Source organism: Euleptes europaea, chromosome 2, assembly GCF_029931775.1.
Source record: "Euleptes europaea isolate rEulEur1 chromosome 2, rEulEur1.hap1, whole genome shotgun sequence".
NCBI classification, from domain to species: domain Eukaryota; kingdom Metazoa; phylum Chordata; class Lepidosauria; order Squamata; family Sphaerodactylidae; genus Euleptes; species Euleptes europaea.
The window spans coordinates 625,926-644,426 of NC_079313.1; the positions used below are offsets into that span (position 1 = coordinate 625,926).

General features: G+C 50.0%; 1 protein-coding gene across 1 annotated transcript in view; it reads right to left on the bottom strand.

The window, feature by feature from the left end:
- Window positions 1–18,501, bottom strand: part of ARHGEF18 (Rho/Rac guanine nucleotide exchange factor 18) — a 69,227-nt gene that overhangs the window by 39,820 nt on the left and 10,906 nt on the right. Inside the window, exons 5-11 of the mRNA XM_056867567.1 lie at window positions 10,059–10,233; window positions 9,454–9,568; window positions 9,179–9,239; window positions 8,630–8,674; window positions 6,796–6,904; window positions 6,507–6,551; window positions 3,577–3,787 (exon numbers count right to left, since the gene is read on the bottom strand). Coding sequence (XP_056723545.1) covers window positions 3,577–3,787; window positions 6,507–6,551; window positions 6,796–6,904; window positions 8,630–8,674; window positions 9,179–9,239; window positions 9,454–9,568; window positions 10,059–10,233 — 761 coding nt within the window. The remainder of the gene's footprint in view (window positions 1–3,576; window positions 3,788–6,506; window positions 6,552–6,795; window positions 6,905–8,629; window positions 8,675–9,178; window positions 9,240–9,453; window positions 9,569–10,058; window positions 10,234–18,501) is intronic.

The window sequence follows — 18,501 nt, forward strand, 5'->3', positions numbered from 1 at the left end:
TGGATTAGGGTGGTCTCGGGCCAACCTACAATTTTACTTGCCAGTCGCTGAAATTCATCGGCAAATTCCCGAACTGTAGCAGAGCCTTGTTTTAATTGTAAAAGTTCCGTTTTGGCTCTTTCTCCCAGGAAGGGGTCCTCAAACCTCCTTCTCAGGGCAGTCATGAAGTTGTTGAGGGAACGAATCGCACGAGAGCGGGTGTCAAACTGGAGGACCATCCAGTCAGCCGCTTTGCCTGTCAGGAGGGAAGCTACGTACCGCACCCGGCTATCTTCCGTGGGGAAAAGTTGACCTTGTTCTCGCATATAACTGTCCACTTGATGCAAGAAACAAGGCAAAGTCTCAAGAGATCCGTCATACGTAGTCCTCAATTTGAGTTGCTTCCAAGGGCCGGGCGCGGGCTGACCCGGTTGCACGGGTGGTCCGGGCGGAGGAGCAACAGGAGCTCCAGGAGGCAAGGGTGGAGCAGGCACATTAGCAGGTGGTTGCACGGGTGGTCGGAGCGGAGGAGCAACAGGAGCTCCAGGAGGTAAGGGTGGAGCAGGCACATTAGCGGGTGGTTGTACGGGTACCGCCTGACCCGGTATCGGAACGGGCTGTCTCTGAGCTATCAGGGTTTGTTGTAATTGCCTGTTCTCGTGAAGCATAAGTTCCATTACTTCTTGGAGTTGATCCACACGGTCGGAGAGCTCCCGATTCTGGGCTCGTAAAAGATGAACCTCCTCACTTGGGCCCCCAGTAAGATGAGGCTTACTGGTTCGGAAGCTCGTGGCCCATTGAGAGCTATCCCCATATAAATCCTCGTCTTCAGACTCATCTGAGTCTCGACGTCGGTCAGCCAAACGGCGCGCGCGTTGGGTCGTACGCGACGGGACAAACGCCGGGGAAAAGGTGAGACCTGATAGTCCCAGTACATAGTCCTTGGGGCGCGTGTCCACGTTCGCCTGATTCCTTGCTGCAGCCGCCCTGGCTGCTTCCGCCGCCTCTCTCTCTCTTGCGACCCTAGCCGCTTCGGCGGCTTGCTGATCCGCAAGAACTTTGGCGTTCTCAAGTCTTAGGGCAGCCTCTGCCGTAATGCGCGGCAAAAGTTCTGTCTCGAGGAGCAAGAGTATGGGGTCAGGTTCCCCGCCCAGCAGAGGTTGTACTCGAACCGCCAGTGCGGATGCCTCGGCTCCAAACGTTGGGGTCAAAACTTGAGCCAAGGTGGCTACCGGGGTGTCTTTTGTACATTCCACAAGGAGAAGAGCGGTGCTAATAGCGACTCGCTTGGCCTCAGCCTGGCAGCTGGCCGCATCCGGGATCAGGGAAAAACCCTCCGGTGGGGCTCCCGCCATGGTAGAAAGAGTTTGTCGAGAAATAAGATTATCCAGAAGTCCAGTTAATATTTGTAAATCCTCAGTCGCCAATCGGGCATCGTCCAGTAATTGATCCAAGTCCTGAAGATCTAAACGAGCATCAGTATCCTCCGATGTTAACATCCAGAGACGTCCTGTAAGAGATTGCCACTGCGCGTGTACCAGTCCCCTCAAGCGGCAAACCTCTCGGTTCGTCCGGAAAAGTTCAGCAATTAAGTCCTGTAACAGAGTAGGGTCCTCTGAGAAGGGCTCCAGGGTAGTAGATCACCTGGAGAGCTGCACAGCTCCCATCCAAGTGGCAGGCGAACCCCCCTGGGCTCCAGCCTGGCTAGGAGAACGGTGAAGATGTGAGATAGCTGTCATAATGTCAGCCCTTGGCCCACAGAACCAGAAATCACCACAAAGTCGTATAGAGTCCAAACAGGTGGATTTTACTGATCAAATAGGCATACAGTGCAAACGAATAAAATGACAGCTATGAAAGGCTCACTAGCTGGGAGATATTATAAGGCAGGAAAGGCGGGAGATTACACGCAGGAATACAGTGTCCCAGGAGCTGAGTTCCCAGGCTTAGGCTTAGGCATGCGACCTTGGGGGGCAGACAATACAGCACAGAGACAGAGGCAATAACGAAACCGAGATAGCAGCCTGACAACAACGCACACGCATATGAAGCTGCCTTATACTGAATCAGACTCGTGGTCCATCAGTCAGTATTGTCGGAGACTGGCAGCGGCTCTCCAGGTTCTCAGGCAATGGCCTTTCACATCACCTCCTGCCTGGTCCTTTTAAGTGGAGATGCCACCAGGGATTGAACCTGGGACCTTCTGCAAGCCAAGCAGATGCTCTACCAATGAGGTATGGCTCCCCCAGACCTCCGCAAGGGAGGGAGAACAAAGAACAGGGATTGCTAGGAGGATTTTTAATGGTAGGCTGGAATGGACAAGAGAAGGTAGTCCTTCAAGTCCCCTGGCCCCAAGCCATTTAGAGCCTTTACAATGTGCCCAGAAACAGACAGGTAGCCAGTGTGGATCTTTATTCATTTCTTTAATTATATTGATTTAGTTCATTTATGCCTTGCCTCTCTCCGCAACGGGGACCCAAAGCCGGTTACATCGGTTTCCTCTGCTCCATTTTACCCACAACAAACCCAGCGAGGCAGGTTAAAATGAGAGTGTGTGACTGGCCCAAGGTGGAACAGAGCTTCCGTGGTGAAGAAGGGATTCAAACTGGGGTCTGCCAGATCCTTGTATGACACTCTGAGCACACAGGGTAGACACCTCTTGTCATCTGCCTAAGTTCACAGAATCAGCATTGCTGGCAAACGGTCACCTAACCTCCTCTTAAAATACCTCCAGGGAAAGATGTCGCAGATTCAATTAAAAACAAACTACAATTTTACAGATGTTGGGACTCTTCCCCCCCCCCCCACGAAATAACCCCCTGCTTTCTAAGTTTGGGCCTCAGTGCTGGGAAAGACCCTCCTTGGGCAGAGACCTGCTGCCAGACCAAGCAGATAGGGTTGGAAGGGACCCCCAGGGTCATCTAGTCCAACCCCCTGCACAATGCAGGACATTCACAACTACCTCCCCCCCACACCCCCAAGTGACCCCCCCTCTCCATGCCCAGAAGATGCCCAAGGTGCCCTCCCCTCTCCATGATCTCCCCCCTTCTGGTGGCCGGGCGAAGATGAGATCATCTAGTCCAACCCCCTGCACAATGCAGGACATTCACAACTAACTCCCCCCCACACCCCCAAGTGACCCCCCCTCTCCATGCCCAGATGATGCCCAAGGTGCCCTCCCCTCCCCGGGGGAGATCATGGAGAGGGGAGGGCACCTTGGGCATCTTCTGGTGGCGAAGGTGGGGGTGGGGAGGCCCCCCAGGTACGCCCCCTCCCCCCTTAGGGGGGAGGGGGCGTACCTGCGGGGCCTTCCCACCCCCACCTTCGCCCGGCCACCAGCAGCAGCCCGTGCCCGGCAGCCGTGAGGGGGGGGCTTCTCAGGAGGGGGGGAGAACAGGCCCCGCCCACTCTCCCACCGGCGGGGGGTGGGTCCGCCACTGACCTTCTGCGCCACCGGGGCCCGCGGGACGACGGCGGGGGGGGGGCTCTCTCTCTCGCCCCAGGAAGCCCCAGGCCTGGCCCGGCCTCCTCACGGGGACTGACCACCCCCACCAAGCCCCGCCCCCCCCCAAATCCCGCGCGAACGGCTCGCTCAGCCTGAGGCGCGAGGGCGCAAACACCGCGAGATCTCCGGCGGGGAGGGGGACGAATCGGCGCCGCGGAGGCCCCGCCCACACACAAGGCCTCGCGAGAGTCCGGCGACGACAGCGCCCTCCCACGGGCCCCTTCTCTCCTCGCGAGAGTACGTGCTCTCGCGGGATGTCGCTGCTTCTTTGCCGTCGTCAGGGCAGCGCAAGCGAGACTTCCCCTAGCAACCGTCTGGGGGAGGAGGGGGCGGGCGGCTGGCTCTTTTTGTTAACAGAAGATGCTTTTTGGAAGCATCGCCGTTTTCAATCAAAAAGCCCGTTTAAAATGTCAATTTAAATTATTACAAATAATTACAATTTAAAATTCAAAACCATTTTTTTTATTTTTTAAAGTCGCCCACCTGGCTCGGGCCTTCCATTTGAGGGAATGTCTGGGGTGCGCGGAGGGAAGGAGGGACGGGGCGCGCTTAAAAGTTCCCAATAAACTTTAAATCTGGATTAGATTTAGAGGGAGGCGGAGTTAAAATTGGCGGGACAGTAACGGTCTGTAGGGTTGCCAACCTCCAGGTGCTGTAACTAACAATAAAGCTGTGCTTAAACAGTATCGACGATCAAAAATATGTAAGCTCGAGGGCTCATTCAATAACATCAACAACTTCCAGTATATTCAATTTTATATTTTTCTTAAACTGAATAAATCACAGCAAATATTCTATTGCCTAACTATCTGACATATGGTAACCTCAAAACTGATCCAGCTCAAAGTTGATACACACGTTACAAAAACGTTATATAAGATGATAGAAGATATAAGATGATAGAAACGAGTTCTGCATGCAAGTGCAGCAAAAATGAAAGTCTCGGGCTGGAGAAAACAATTCAGTGCGAATCAGCAGTTGCCCATATGGTCAGGAAGGAAACCTCCTGGGCTGGAGATGGCAAGGACATGTGGTCAATCCTTAGGAATAAGATTGCTTATTCTTATTCCTAAGGAAAAATTAATGTTAACTGGCAAGCTGAAGAAAGTCTGAAACATGTAAACTGGGATCGACCACATGTCCTTGCCATCTCCAGCCCAAGAGGCTTCCTTCCTGACCATATGGGCAACTGCTGATTCGCACTGAATGGTTTTCTCCAGCCCGGGACTTTCATTTTTGCTGCACCTGCATGCAGAACTCATTTCTATTATCTTATAACGTTTTTGTAACGGGTGTATCAACTTTGAGCTGTATCGATTTTGAGGTTACCATATAGTTAAGTTAGATAGTTAGGCAATAGAATATTTGTTGTGATTTATTCTGTTTAAGAAAAATATAAAACTGAATATACTGGAAGTTGTTGATGTTATTGAATGAGCCCTCGTGCTTACATATTTTTGATAACCCCCAGGTACTAGCTGGAGATTTCCCGCTGTTACAACTGATCTCCAGCCAATAGAGATCAGTTCGCCTGGAGAAAATGGCCGCTTTGGCAATTGGACTCTATGGCGTTGAAGTCCCTTCCCCTCGTCAAACCCCGCCCTCCTCAGGCTCCGCCCCAAAACCTCCCGCCAGTGGCGAAGAGGGACCTGGCAACCCTAACAGTCTGAGATATTCAAATGACATCCAATTAAGGCAAAGGTCCCCTGTGCAAGCACCGGGTCATTCCTGACCCATGGGGTGACATCACATCCCGACGTTTACTAGGCAGACTCTGTTTACGGGGTGGTTTGCCAGTGCCTTCCCTAGTCATCTTCCCATTACCCCCAGCAAGCTGGGTACTCATTTGACTGACCTTGGAAGGATGGAAGGCTCAGTTGACCTTGAGCCGGCTACCTGAAACCGACTTCCGTCGGGATCAAACTCAGGTCGTGAGCAGAGCTTGGACTGCAGTACTGCATCTTACCCACTCTGCGCCACGGGGCTCACTACTGTCACATTACTGGAAGAAAATAGCAAAGACTTGAGATGACCACTGGTGAAGGTTAAAGCAGAAAGTGCCAAAGCTGGACCGCAGATGAACATCAAGAAGACAAAAGTAATGACTATTGGGGAATTACACAACTTTAAGGCTGACAATGAAGAAATTGAAATTGTTAAAAGATTTTCCGTTCCTTGGCTCCGTCATCAGCCAAAAGGGAGAAATGCAACCAAGAAATCAGAAAGGTGGAGACATGGAAGGGCAGCCATGAAGGAGCTAGAAAAGATCCTTAATTGCACAATGCTGAAGTGAAGCTCCGGAGGCAGCGGGACCCCGGCGCTGGAGTGCCACTATGTGCCGTCTAAACTGACATGGACGCTGGCGCTGGGGCACTTATGCTGGCGCCGTGGAGCAGCGCTGCAGGACAAGGCAGGGGCAGCGACGCAGCAGCGTATCCAGGAGTTTCCCAGTCCAGAGTTGGCAACCTCTGTATATCTACATACCCACCTGTATTGAGGATAGGGATGCTGGTGAGAAAAGGCCTTTAAAATCATGTCCCAAGCCCTTGGGTGTTTTTTTCTCCCTCCATTCTTTCCTCTCCAAGGAGGAGTTGTGAAGAAACAGAAAGTTTGCAGTGTTCTTCGTCGTTTTAGATGGTTCTAATAAAAAGGGATGTGAATCGTGGTTTACGTTTGGACAGTGCGGTTTTGCCTGCATCTTGAATGACCAGAAGTTTCACCTGCTAGATTTTTGCCACTGGTGCAGCTGTTAGACTCAGGAGGAGACATGTGTGGCCACTTTCTGAGTGGGCAGAGAGGGGGGCATGCAAGCCCAAGGCAGCCATGTGGAGAGCATCAATACAGAAGCAGGCTGAGCCAGCAGGCAGGTGCAAAGGGGTTTCAGGAAGGTGTGAGCAAGCGACTCACTCAGGCACCGCAGACGCTTTTTGCTTGCCAGGATGTTGCCCCAGAGTGAGCCGAAGCAGGTGCCGCTAGCGGAAGGCCCCACCCACACCTGTGCCAGTCACCCCACATGCATTGCCTGCCACTCCTCCTTTGCCTCCTGCTCACAGTCTTTGTCCTTACCCTGAAAGGGAAGAAAAAAAGTTCCACAGGATCAGGGCCCTACCTGGCAAGACAGCGGAACAAAGTTGAGCATATGCACACGCATGCGCGCACACACACATTCCCCATGTTGAAACCACTGTTGGAATGCCAATAGCCACAGGCCCAGCCCCAGGGGTAGGGGATCTGCTCCCCTGCCACTCACACCCCCTCAGGCCTGCTGCAGCTCCTCTGCCTCTGAGCCTTCTGGGGTGCCTCTGCCTCACCTTCTCCTTCTGCCAAGAGCCAGTGACGCGGCTGCGCAAGTTGCTGAGGCGTCTCTTCACCTTGGTGGTCCTCTCACCTTTGTCAGTCTTCCCAGCAGCCTCCTCATTCCTGCAGCGAGAGAGGGGCATTGGGGAACAGAACCCTCCCACCCGACATGCCATACATAATGGGTCAGTCTCTGGCCCCAGGCTTCTAGCTGGCCTGGACCCTGGACCCCGCCTGCTACTGAAGCTGCACAAATCATGGAAAGGGAAGGGAAAGTATGGGCCAGAGTTGCATGGCTGGGGAAGAGGGGGTTTATTAGGGATGCCAGCAGCCTCCAGGTGGGACCTGGGGATCCCCCGGAATTACAGCTCCTCTCCAGACTACAGAGATCAGTTCCCCTGGAGAAAACAGATGCTTTGGAGGCTGGACTCTATGGCACTGTGCCCAACTGAGATTCCTCTCCTCCCCAGGCTCCATCCCCAGATCTCCAGGTGTTTCCCAACCTGGATCTGGTAACCCAACACACACCCCAGTGCTCCAGTGAGGGTGATTTTATTATTGCGGCAATAGCCAGATAAACTACAAACTTTATCAATTAAAATCGATTACGAATTTAAATAATTAAATTAAATTAAAACCTCTCTATACCAAATACAGATAAAGTTATAACAGTTAATAATCACGATATTCACAAGGCATAAAGCGATTAAAATCAATTAAAATCAATTAAAATCAATTAAAATCAATTAAAATCAATTAAAATCAATTAAAATCACTAATACCCTTCTCCGACCGAATTTTAATAGCTACAGAGCAATACTTGGCTACTTGCAAAGATCGCTGAGAGTCTCCCTCCCATAAGAGGAATTTAATTTTCTCTTCCTCTGAACTGGACTCCATCATGTGAATAAGAGGTGAAATTAGATTCTTACGAATTCCCTCATAAAAGGTGCATCTAAATAGAACATGACTAGTGCTTTCCATTTCGCCGGATCCACAAGGACATGCCCACTTGGAACTTGGTAATTTCTTGTACTTCCCCTCCAGAATTGCTGAGGGCAAAGCCGACCCTCTAGCCAGAGTAAATGCTCTCCTTTGGTTATTTAGCACAATAGCAGATAAATATTTGGCTGGCGCTAAACAAAAGCGTGTTTTAATAGGGGCCAGGTACGCTGGGGAACTCATAAGCTCTGTTTGTCTCTCAATATCAAAGATCCTTTGTCTAATCAGGAGCTTTGCTTGATCTTTTTTTTGCTCTAGGAGGAATTGTGGTGCAAACCCTAGACTCTCCATTTTTTTTTCAGACTGCATCCACCATCTAGATCTATAATTGTCCAAACTAAGCAGTGGTAAGAATCCCTCTGATGCCTCATGGGCTTTTAACCAAAGGGAGATTGAGGCTAGAGTAATTTTTGCCTCGATTTTTAACATGCCTGTTTCCAAGCGGACCCAGGAATTCGAAACAAGGCGGGGGACTTGTAGGATCGCCCGAAGGAATTTGGATTGTACCTTCTCCAGAGGAGTATAACTGGATTTAGCTGAGCCTAAGATTGTGCCATATAGCATTTGGCTAATTGACTTAGCCTGAAAGAGTTTTAAAGCTGCCGGAATGCAAAAAGCTCCTTTCGTCCTGAAAAATTTTAATATATTATAGGCGGATCTCTCAGCGGTTAACGCCACCTGTCTATGATGTTCTGCTCGGAGGCCATTTGCCTGGAATGTTACACCTAGATATTTAAACGACATGACCTGCTCTAAGCTATTTCCATCTATCGACCAATTGTACTTTCTTCTGTGGCTCCCAAAGGCGAGTGCTCCAGTGACAGGAATCCCCCCCACAACACTCACCTGTGGTGTTGCTTTAGTTCTGCCAGCACTTGCTGAACTATCAGCCTGTTGGGAGAAGGAATGAGAGGCAGAGGCAGACCCTCTTTGGAACTGGGGGAGGGGGCTTGAGGCAGGCTCAAATGCCACTGGGCAGAACATCTCTCCCACCAGCTTTCCTGCCGAGCCCTACACCCCATGGGAAACCATGATGCATCCCTACCTCCCTGCCCAGACACAACCCCCACCAGACGTCCCCCCCACACAAAGCAAAGGCACTTCCAAAAAATCTCCCCACCCAACGCTCAGCACCAACAGCAGCTTTTGCAGAATTTTTTTAAAAGTGGAAAACACAGGTCACACACACTTTTGGCTCTCTGAGCAGCCACTGATCTTACCCCTGGAGCCTCGTGGGGGGGTCCCTCCCCCAACCCCCCTGCTCCACCTCCTCCTCCTCCTCCTCTCTGAAGCAAGATGGGCCACAACATGAGATGGTGGCCGCCTGGCAGGGCTCCTTACATGCCCAACGTTGGCACCAGCCCCCGCCCTCGCATCCTGTGCCCCAGGGCTTACGCTTGTTCGGGGGCCATGAGCTCCTTTTCGATTTTCTCCAGCGCAGGGGGCGGCACAAACTCTGAAACCAGGAAGAAGAATATGTTGGGGAGGACAGGGGCACCAGGGACTTTTGCTTGGAGGGTCCCCTGCTACCAAGGTGCTAGGTGGATGGTCGCCACCTGCTCCGAGACCCATGCAGGGAGGGATATTTATTTTCTGGGCTCTCAGCACCCCCCAGCAGGGCTTCCTGGGTGCCCACGGGATCCAGCCCCCCCAAAAAAAGGCTTACCCACCTAGAGTGACCGAGAGGGAGGGCTCTGGGCTTGGGCAGATTTGAAGAGTGGGGACGCTGCCACAGGGAGGTGGGGCAGACGTGGCCCTCAGCCGCTTCCCGCTGCTGCCAAAATCCTGAAAGGAGAAGAGGAGAGGAGGGGGCAGGCTGTCAGCGTGCCCCTCTCTGGGGCCTTCCCCACACAGCTTGGAGGGCAGCAGCCAGATCCTCTCTCGTTTCAAGAGGGAAATCTCCACAGGGGAAGAGGCAAAGGCGCTCCCCCATTTGGCCAGCGGTTCAAGCTAGCACGAGACTGCCCCAGACAGGTCCCATGCCACCCCCTTCTCTCCTCCTGAAACAGTTGGGGTACCGCTACTCTCTCCCTCGTGTCCTGGGAGCAGGGGGCTCCCCTGATGCCCCCCCGCCTCCAGTGGTGGTGGGGAGCCCACCACGTTGGGCAGCACTACCCCTAAGCCGTGCGCCCCCTCACCTGTCGGGACGCACAGGCAGGGCACTGTGACCCACGGAGGTCTGGAGAGGAGGTTGGCATGCCGAGTGGAGGAAGCCCCCGTCTTCCCCCCCCCTCCACGAAGCAGCATGCCCAGGATCCGCTCTGCCCAAACTCACCACGTCGCCAGGCTCCAGCCGGAAGCCGAGGTCCAGGCACAAGGGCTCCACCTCCACTTGGATCACCGAGCCGCCTGTCCAAGTAGCCAGCCCGGCACAGGGCAACTGCAGGGACGTATGCAGCTGGCTTCTCGCCTTGTCCTCCCTCCCTGCCTCCGAGGTATCCACGCTTAACCTGGGGGTCGATCAGAGCAGCTGTCAATCAAACCACATCCCGTTGCAAGGCCTCCAGGAAAGCCCTGTGCTTTTGGCACCAAGGACAGAATTCGGCATCCCAATACCCTCTCAAAGCAAAAGGGATTGCAAGTTTCTAGATCTCACAGCTGATGGCAACGGCCTGCGAATTGGGCCCGATGAGATTCAAGACTGCGGGTAGAGGAGAATCAGCACCAGCGCCGGATTTCCAGAGCTGAAAAGGCGTGGCCTCAGTTCCCCACATAGGGTCGCCAGATCCCTCTTCTCCACCAGTGGGAGGTTCTTGGGGCGGAGCCTGAGGTGGGCAGGGTTTGGGGAGGGGAGGTGCTTCAATGCCATAGAGTCCAATGGCCAAAGAGGGCATTTTTTCCAGGGGAACTGATCTCTATCGGCTGGAGATCAGTTGTAATAGCAGGAGATCTGCAGCTAGTACCTGGAAGCTGGCAAACCCTGTCCCCATATCTCATCCCACATTCTTAAAATTCCGAATTTTGGAACTTCGGGGCTTTTCCGCATGCTTGAGTTTCTCCTGGTTTTCGTGGCAGGCATTGGAATTGGTTTGGGCCCGGTTCTTCCTCCGTACGCCTGCTCTCCCGCTACATCTCCACAGCTGTGGAGTCAGTTTATTTTCTGCCTTAAATAATCAGGGTTTTCAAGGGAGGGTGCTGTCGTCATCAGTGGAAACATTGGTGGTGCCATAGCAATCCCCTCCTTTTTTTGTGCATGCTTATATGGATATATCAATATCATGGCTGAATTTTTTTAAAGCACTAAAATATTAATATAGGGATATGCTGCTGTAACGATAGGCCAGGCAGATTCCCTGAATTCCCAGGAGGAGAGGAAGAAGAAGAAGAAGAAGAAAGTCTCTAGCTCCTTCCCTTCTGGAGATAAACCCTTTTCCTTATATCTCCATGAGGGAAGGAGATAAGAGTCTTTTTTATTATTATTATTATTATTAAAGCTGGGAATTTAGGGAACCGTCTTAACCTTTCATTACAACACTGCAGCAATATATTGATCTGTTAGGGCCTTAAAAAAAGAAGAAGGATGCTCTGATGCCACTGATGAAATCACCACCCTTGCTTGAAAATCCTCCTTATTTAAGCCACGTGTAGAAGAAAATTAATGGAGTCCACGACTGTAAAAATGCACAGGGAGGGCAGATGTGCGGAAGAACCCTGCCCAAACCGATCCCAATGCTTGGTGGGGTTACTAGGTGTCTGGGATTGACCCAGACAGTTCAGTATTTTTACTGGCTGTCTAGGGAAAAAAATAAATGCCTGGGGGGATGTAGGGTTGCCGCTGCAGCCGTTCTGAGCCCACACAGCACAAGCAGCTTGCCAAACAGCACGTGGCAACCCTGGCCACCCCTGCAGAACGGCTGCAGCAGCTGCCCAGGAAGACGCTGCAAATCCCGCCACCACTGCTGCTACCTCAGCAGCATAAGGTGCCTCAGCAGTAATTAAAAGGACAGTTAAAAAAAAAACCTCAGCAGTCATCAAAGGACATTTCATAAGAATAAATCCCACAAACAGCATCTAGCTCATCAGAGCAGTCTTGCAAAACAGGTGGAAAAGAAAGGGGGGAAACAGCAAAGAAGTCAAACAAACCTAGAAATAACCTGGTTAACCAACCAAACCCAAAGGGTGCTCATTAATGGCACAAATTCATCCTGGAGAGGAGTGACCAGTGGGGTACCACAGGGGTCTGTCCTGGGACCAGTACTATTTAATATTTTTATAAATGACTTGGATGATGGAATAGAGAGCATGCTAATCAAATTTGCAGATGACACCAAGTTAGGAGGGGTAGTTAATACCCTGGAGGATAGGGTCAGAGTTCAGAATGACCTTGATAGACTGGAGAGCTGGGTCATAAGTAATAAAAAAGATTTCAATAGGGAGAAGGGTAAGGTACTTCACCTAGGCAGAAACAACGTAAGGCACAGGTACAGGATGGGAGAGAGTTGACTTGACAACAGTACATGTGAAAGAGATCTGGGAGTCTTAGTGGACCACAAACTGAACATGAGTCAACAGTGTGATATGGCGGCTAAGAAGGCCAATGCAATTCTGGACTGCAACAATAGGAGTATTGTAACTAGATCAAGGGAAGTAATACTACCACTGTATTCTGCATTGGTCAGACCTCACTTGGAATACTGTGTACAGTTTTGGGCTCCACAATTTAAGAAGGACGTTGACAGGTTGGAGCGTGTCCAGAGGAGGGCGACCAGAATGGTCAAAGGTCTGGAAAGTCCTTCTGTGTTACTACTCTGAAGATGCCTGCCACAGCTGCTGGCGAAACGTCAGGAAAGAAAATTCCAAGACCACAGTTACACAGCCCGGATAACCTACAAGAACCAATGAACTCTGACCGTGAAAGACTTCGACAATATCATGATAGCCATGTTTAAATATTTGAAGGGATGTCATGTTGATGAGGGAACTAGCTTGTTCTCTGTTGCTACAGAGACTAGGACACGGAGTAATGGATTTAAACTAATAGAAAAGCGATTCCACCTCAGCATTAGGAAGACCTTTCTGACGGTGAGGGCTGTTCGACGGTGGAAGGGGCTGCCTCGGAGGGTGGTGGAGTCCCCGTCTTTGGAGGTCTTTAAGCAAAAGCTGGATGGCCATCTGTCAGGAATGCTTTGATTGTGGGATCCTGCATGGCGAGGGGAGGGTTGGGGTCACTGGGGATGTGGGAGGGAGGTAGTTGTTAATTTTCTGCATTGTGCAGGGGGTTGGACTAGATGACCCTGGTGGTCCCTTCCAACTCTATGATTCTATGAAAAACAAACCAGCAGTTGGGCAATGCAAAACCATAACAACTTCAGCTTAGACTAAAAGCTCTCCAGAAATGAACTAAAGAAAACCTGCTAAAAACTAAAAGGGATGGGGCAAAATGTGTTGGCAGAATAATTAACACAGCAAAGGTGCACAACCTGATTAAAGTGAAGATAAAGGTTTTTTCAGGAACTAACATACTTGATAGTGAAGAGGAGAGAGAGTCTTAACTACATCGCTAGCTGAGAGAGAGAGAGAGAAACTAAGAGTGGAACTTCCAAAGAAAGGGAGGATATTGACCTAAGAGTAGCAATCTGGAGACAGACAAGGAATTATCTTAGTAGCCCATCTAGCTGCTCTCTTGCTGCCCCCTGCATCATAATCTTTTCTTCTTCTTCTTTGTATTCCAGACATTACCTATTCCAACACCCCTTCTCAAGGTCTAGTGTACAAAGGTCCACAAGAGTCACCGTCTTACATAGACTTTCAAACTTTTATCGAGAAAGTTGCTTGGTGAATGCGTCTGCAATCATTTCTTCTGTAGGACAGTACTATAACTCAACAAGCCTTTCTTCTTCCATGTTTCTTACTAGGTGATGCTTCACATCCGCGTGCTTGGTTCTTGAGTTGATCTTCTCCGTCTGTGCAGGTTTTATGCATCCTTGATTGCCTTCCAAGAGTTGTCCTGGTTTGGGTTCATCCATCCCAAAGTCTTGCGTCAGTTGCGGTATCCATTTGAGTTGTCTGCATGCTTCTGCTGCAGATACATATTCAGCTACAGTTTCTTGCTTCCTGCTGCTCCAGCTGACTGCTCCGCTGCCATAGGAGAATACGTATCCACTGGTTGATTTTCTGTCTACAGGATCTCCAGCCTAGTCTGCATCCATTTAGGCATTTTAGCGAGACAGCAGTTTTTCCTTTCTGCTACACCATTTTGCTCTGGAGTGTGTGGGTCTATAAACTGATGCGCTATTCCTCGTTCAGTCAAATAATTTCTCATCTCATGTCCCATGTATTCCCCTCCATTATCAGTGCGGACTGCCAGAGGCTCTCTTTGGCCACATAGGCTTTAATTTTTTTCCAGCCCTTGACTTTTCTCTTTCATTAAGTAGGTCACAGGGTATCTTGAAAAGTCATCAATAAAGGTTAGCACATATTTATTCCCACTAAGGGGTTGAGTTTTAATTGGTCCGCTGATATCACTGTGTATCAGCTCTAGGGGGAGCTGCGTTTGGCTTGTGCTTGTTAAAGCGGGGTCTGGCTGCCTTCATTCAGAGAGTGCATGGCATACTTCCCTTCATCAGCACACTAGCTCATTTGCATGACTTTGGTTAAATTCTGGCTTTCCAGTTGATTAATTACGTAAATTATCCCGTGCCCCTTTGTGTGATGCCACAGTTTTTAGAGCAACTTCTGTGATTGCATTGCTTTGCAAAGTTTGCTTTCTATGTATAAGCCTCAAGAGAGTACAAATCCTGTTTCACAACCCCAGTTGTGATTAATTTGCCTCTCCGATAAAACATTTTTCCAAAAGATGCTATCATTCCTTTCTTTGCCAGTGCTCTTACAGAGATAAAGTTACTTACTAGCTTGGACACATACAGACAATCAGTGACAGACCTCTCGGGTTTCACCCGCTGGGAAGCTGACCCTTTATTGTCCCTGAGCCATCATCTCCAGCTTGTTTTTCTTTCTTTTGTTCATGTAGCGTTTCAAAAAAACCCTCAGTCACCACAGATATGAGCATTAGCGCCAGAGTCTATAAACCAGACTTCACTTTTTGTGCCTCCTGGTGATAATATACAACATTTCTTTATTGGTTGCTCCTTTACTTTAAATTGGGGCCTTCTGCTACTCCTCCCTCCTTCCTTGGGAAACACTTTCCTCTGGCAAGCACCTGAGGGCCGGTTCTCCTGATGTGGCCTCTTTTCCCACAAAAATGGCCCTTTATCTGACCTTTGTCATTCATACTCAAAGCAAATTGGCCTTCCTCTATTTTCTTAAATTCTCATCTAGAGAATTCCTCTTCCAGTTGATTTATAAGGCAACGATAAATTTCCCTTGGATTCAACTGCATGCACAATATTCTCATATGGTTCTGGCAGGCTGATTAAAAATAACACAAGCATATCGTCATCAGGAATTTCCTTTCCTGCAGCTCTCAACTCTTCAGCTAAATTAAGCATTTGGTCAAGATGCTCTCGGAGATTAGCATCTTTCTGCATTCTTATGCTAAACAACTGTTTCTGAAGATACATCTGGCTCTTTAATGACGATTTAACATGCAACCACTGCAATGCGGTCCATACAGACCCATATGGACCCGGCAGTTGGAAACTTAATGACCGGCATTGTGCAAGGGGTTGGTCAGTTAAACCACAGATAATCACATCTATTTCCTGAACATCTTTTGAATCCCACACAGTCTGCTCCTCTCCACCTTGGGCTAGATGCTCAGTCTGTGTAACCATCCACAAGCCTTTTTCAAGTAGACGTGTCTTCATTCTTTCTCACCAAATGTGATCATTCTTTTCCATGAGCCTATCTATCCAGTGTCTATTCTGTGCACCACAGGAGGCTGCCATGTTTGTTGCTTTGTTCTTGCCTGCTCAGGAGAGCGTCTGGCTATCATTCTATCTTTAATCATAGATGTGCTTAATCTGGGCCCATAACCCCTGTCGTAGGCCAACCTGAGCTGCCCTCCTCCTCTGAGGAAGAGGAGGAGTGGGAACCTGAGCCCGTTCCTCCAAGGACCGCACTGGAACAGCAGGAACAGGCATCAGAGCCACCAAGACCCATGACAGGGGATGAGGGCTGCTCATTCTGGCAGCAAACATAACAGCAAGAAGAGCAGGGCTTTTCGCCTGCAAGTTCTCCCAAGCCGACTGAAAAGCAGAGAATCAGGGCCCGGCTTCAATTAAGGGAAAGAAGGCAAAATGCCAGGTGGGCCTTGAGAGAGAGAAAGAAGACAATTAAGCCTAATCAGGGAGGAGTGGAACTGCTAGGCTGATAAAAGGCCAGGCAGATTGCCTGAGTTCTTGTCGGTTCAACACATGTTGAAGGCCACTGACTGAGAGAAGCGAACAGAAGCTCCAAGCAACTGAAGCTATCTCAGTTCACCCCGGTGTGCAAGCTGACGTCTGATCTGATAAACAAGGAGGTTGTGCTGGTAAGTGCCTCAGCAGGGGATGAAGAGGTTGCACCAACAGGGGATGAAGCAAGTGTGCGTGTTTATGTGTGTGTGTTGCACCTCTTCTGCCCCTCACCTTTTGCAGCAGATGCCAAGCTCCACCTGTCCTTCAGTCCTCTTCCAACAAGTTAATTTACTTAATTTACTTTGTTCATATCCCACCTTTCTCTCAAATGGGGACCTGAAGCATCTGATATCTCTCTCCTCTCCTCCATTTTGTCCTCTCAACAACCTCGTAAGGTAGGTTCCAGCGAGAGTGGGTGCATGGCCCCCCGAGGTCACCCAGCAAGACAGTCGAGGAACTTTGTGGTTATTTTTAAATATACACTTTCCTCGTTAGAAGCCAAAGATGTGTTTTTGAAAAATACAAACGTTTAGAAAAGCTGCACAGTCTAAAGAAAAAAAATGTTATAAAATGCGTGTTAGTTGTACCGGTAGTCATCTCACTGAATTAATTTACTGTATTCTGGGCTAGCAAAATCTGTTGGTTAGAGATGTGGCATATTGTTGAAAATCTGGATCAAGGTATATTTATAGTCTGCTTGTTTCACTTAATCTTGGATGATAGACCTACTTATTTGTAGTCAACTTACCTCACTGAACCAATTTATTCTGGTCTAGTAAAAAGTCCAGGTATGGTAAAAATTAGGACCAGTTCTAATTGTATTTGTTTATTAAGCAATAAATTATTGGCATTGGCAATATTTTATATATCTATGTTGAAATGGTTGGTTGTGATCTGTAATTGATCAATAAAAAAAGAGGTAATGTAAAATGCTGTAATTAAACTCCCCATACCGTGGGGGGCAGGGTGATATATTTTTATCAAGTGCGTCCAGTACTTTTGTTGAAACCATCTGCTAACCCTAATGCTTGTGGATCGACTCCCAAAAAAATCAGGAGTCACTCCAGCGTGCGGAAAAGGTCCAGGTCTTTGCTGCATGCTGAGCGATTGCAGGACCTCCGGAGGAGCTGACAGCCGGCCCCATTTGGAGGAAAAACCTGCCAGGATCCCAGGCACAGACAGTCCCCCCCGGGCACCTTATAAGGAGGGCAGAGTTAAAAATAGTCCCTTTCCTGGCCAAGCAGCAAAATCAATATCGCTTGTCCGGAGCTGCTGAAGTCCCTCCCCTTAAGAGCTGAACGCCTTGCAGTGGTAAAAAGAACGGCCCACGGGACACCCTTGGGTTGCATAAATCCTGTCAACGCTCTCGCTCACTCCCTGTTTTGAAGCTCCCCTGTCCTCCCCCCCCACCCTCAAATGATGTTCTCCAAAAGCCATCTCGTGGCCCCATGAGAGTTTGCTGATAGCCTTGTCAGGAAGCCAGAAAGGAAGCTTTGCCAGAGCTGAACTCACCAGGGGAAAACAGAAGGCCGACCGAAACACGCAAGGCTTACAAAACGCAGCCTGTTCTTTGCATGCAAACCGAGTTCAGCTCTGCTGAACCTGAGCTGCTTAGATGGGTGAAATCGAGGTCTTGCAAGCCACCCAGAGGAGGATGTGCAGGTAGGGTTGCCAGGTCCCTCTTCACAAGCAGCGGAAGTTTTTTTTTTGGCGGAGCCTGAGGAGGGCGGGGTTTGGGGAGGGACTTCAGTGCCATAGAGTCCGATTGCCAACGCGGCTATTTTTCTCCAGGGGAGCTGATCTCTATCGGCTGGAGAGCAGCTGTAATAGCAGGAGATCTCCAGCTAGTACCTGGAGGTTGGCAACCCTACGTGCAGAGCAGACCAACAGTAGAGCACAAGCAACTAACAAGGAGGGTTACCAACTGTGGGTTGAGAAATTCCTGGAGATTCAGGGGTGGAGCCTGGGGAGGGCAGGGTTTGGGGAAAAGAGGGACCTCAGAGTGGGGTCTAATGCCATCAAGGTCTTTTATGCACGGCTGTTTCTCTCGCGGTCACCCCTCCAATGACTCTGGGTCTCTGGGTTGGTTACGCGTGCCGTTTCTGATCGCCAGAGGTCACCTCGCTCTTTCCCCCTGCTTTACCCAGCGTTTTCAAGGTCTCCGAAAACGTGGGGAAAGGCAGGGGGAAAGAGCGAGGTGACCTCTGATGGTCGGAAATGGCACGTGTAATCAACCCAGAGACCCGAAGCTGTTGGAGGGGGGACCACAAGGGAAACAGCCATGCATAAAAGACTGAAGTCTACCCTCCAGGGTAGCCATTTTCTCCAGGGGAGCTGAGCTCTGTCACCTGGAGATCAGTTGTAATTCCAGGAGATCTCCAGGCCCCACCTGGAGGTTGGCAACTTTAGGTACCTGCAGGA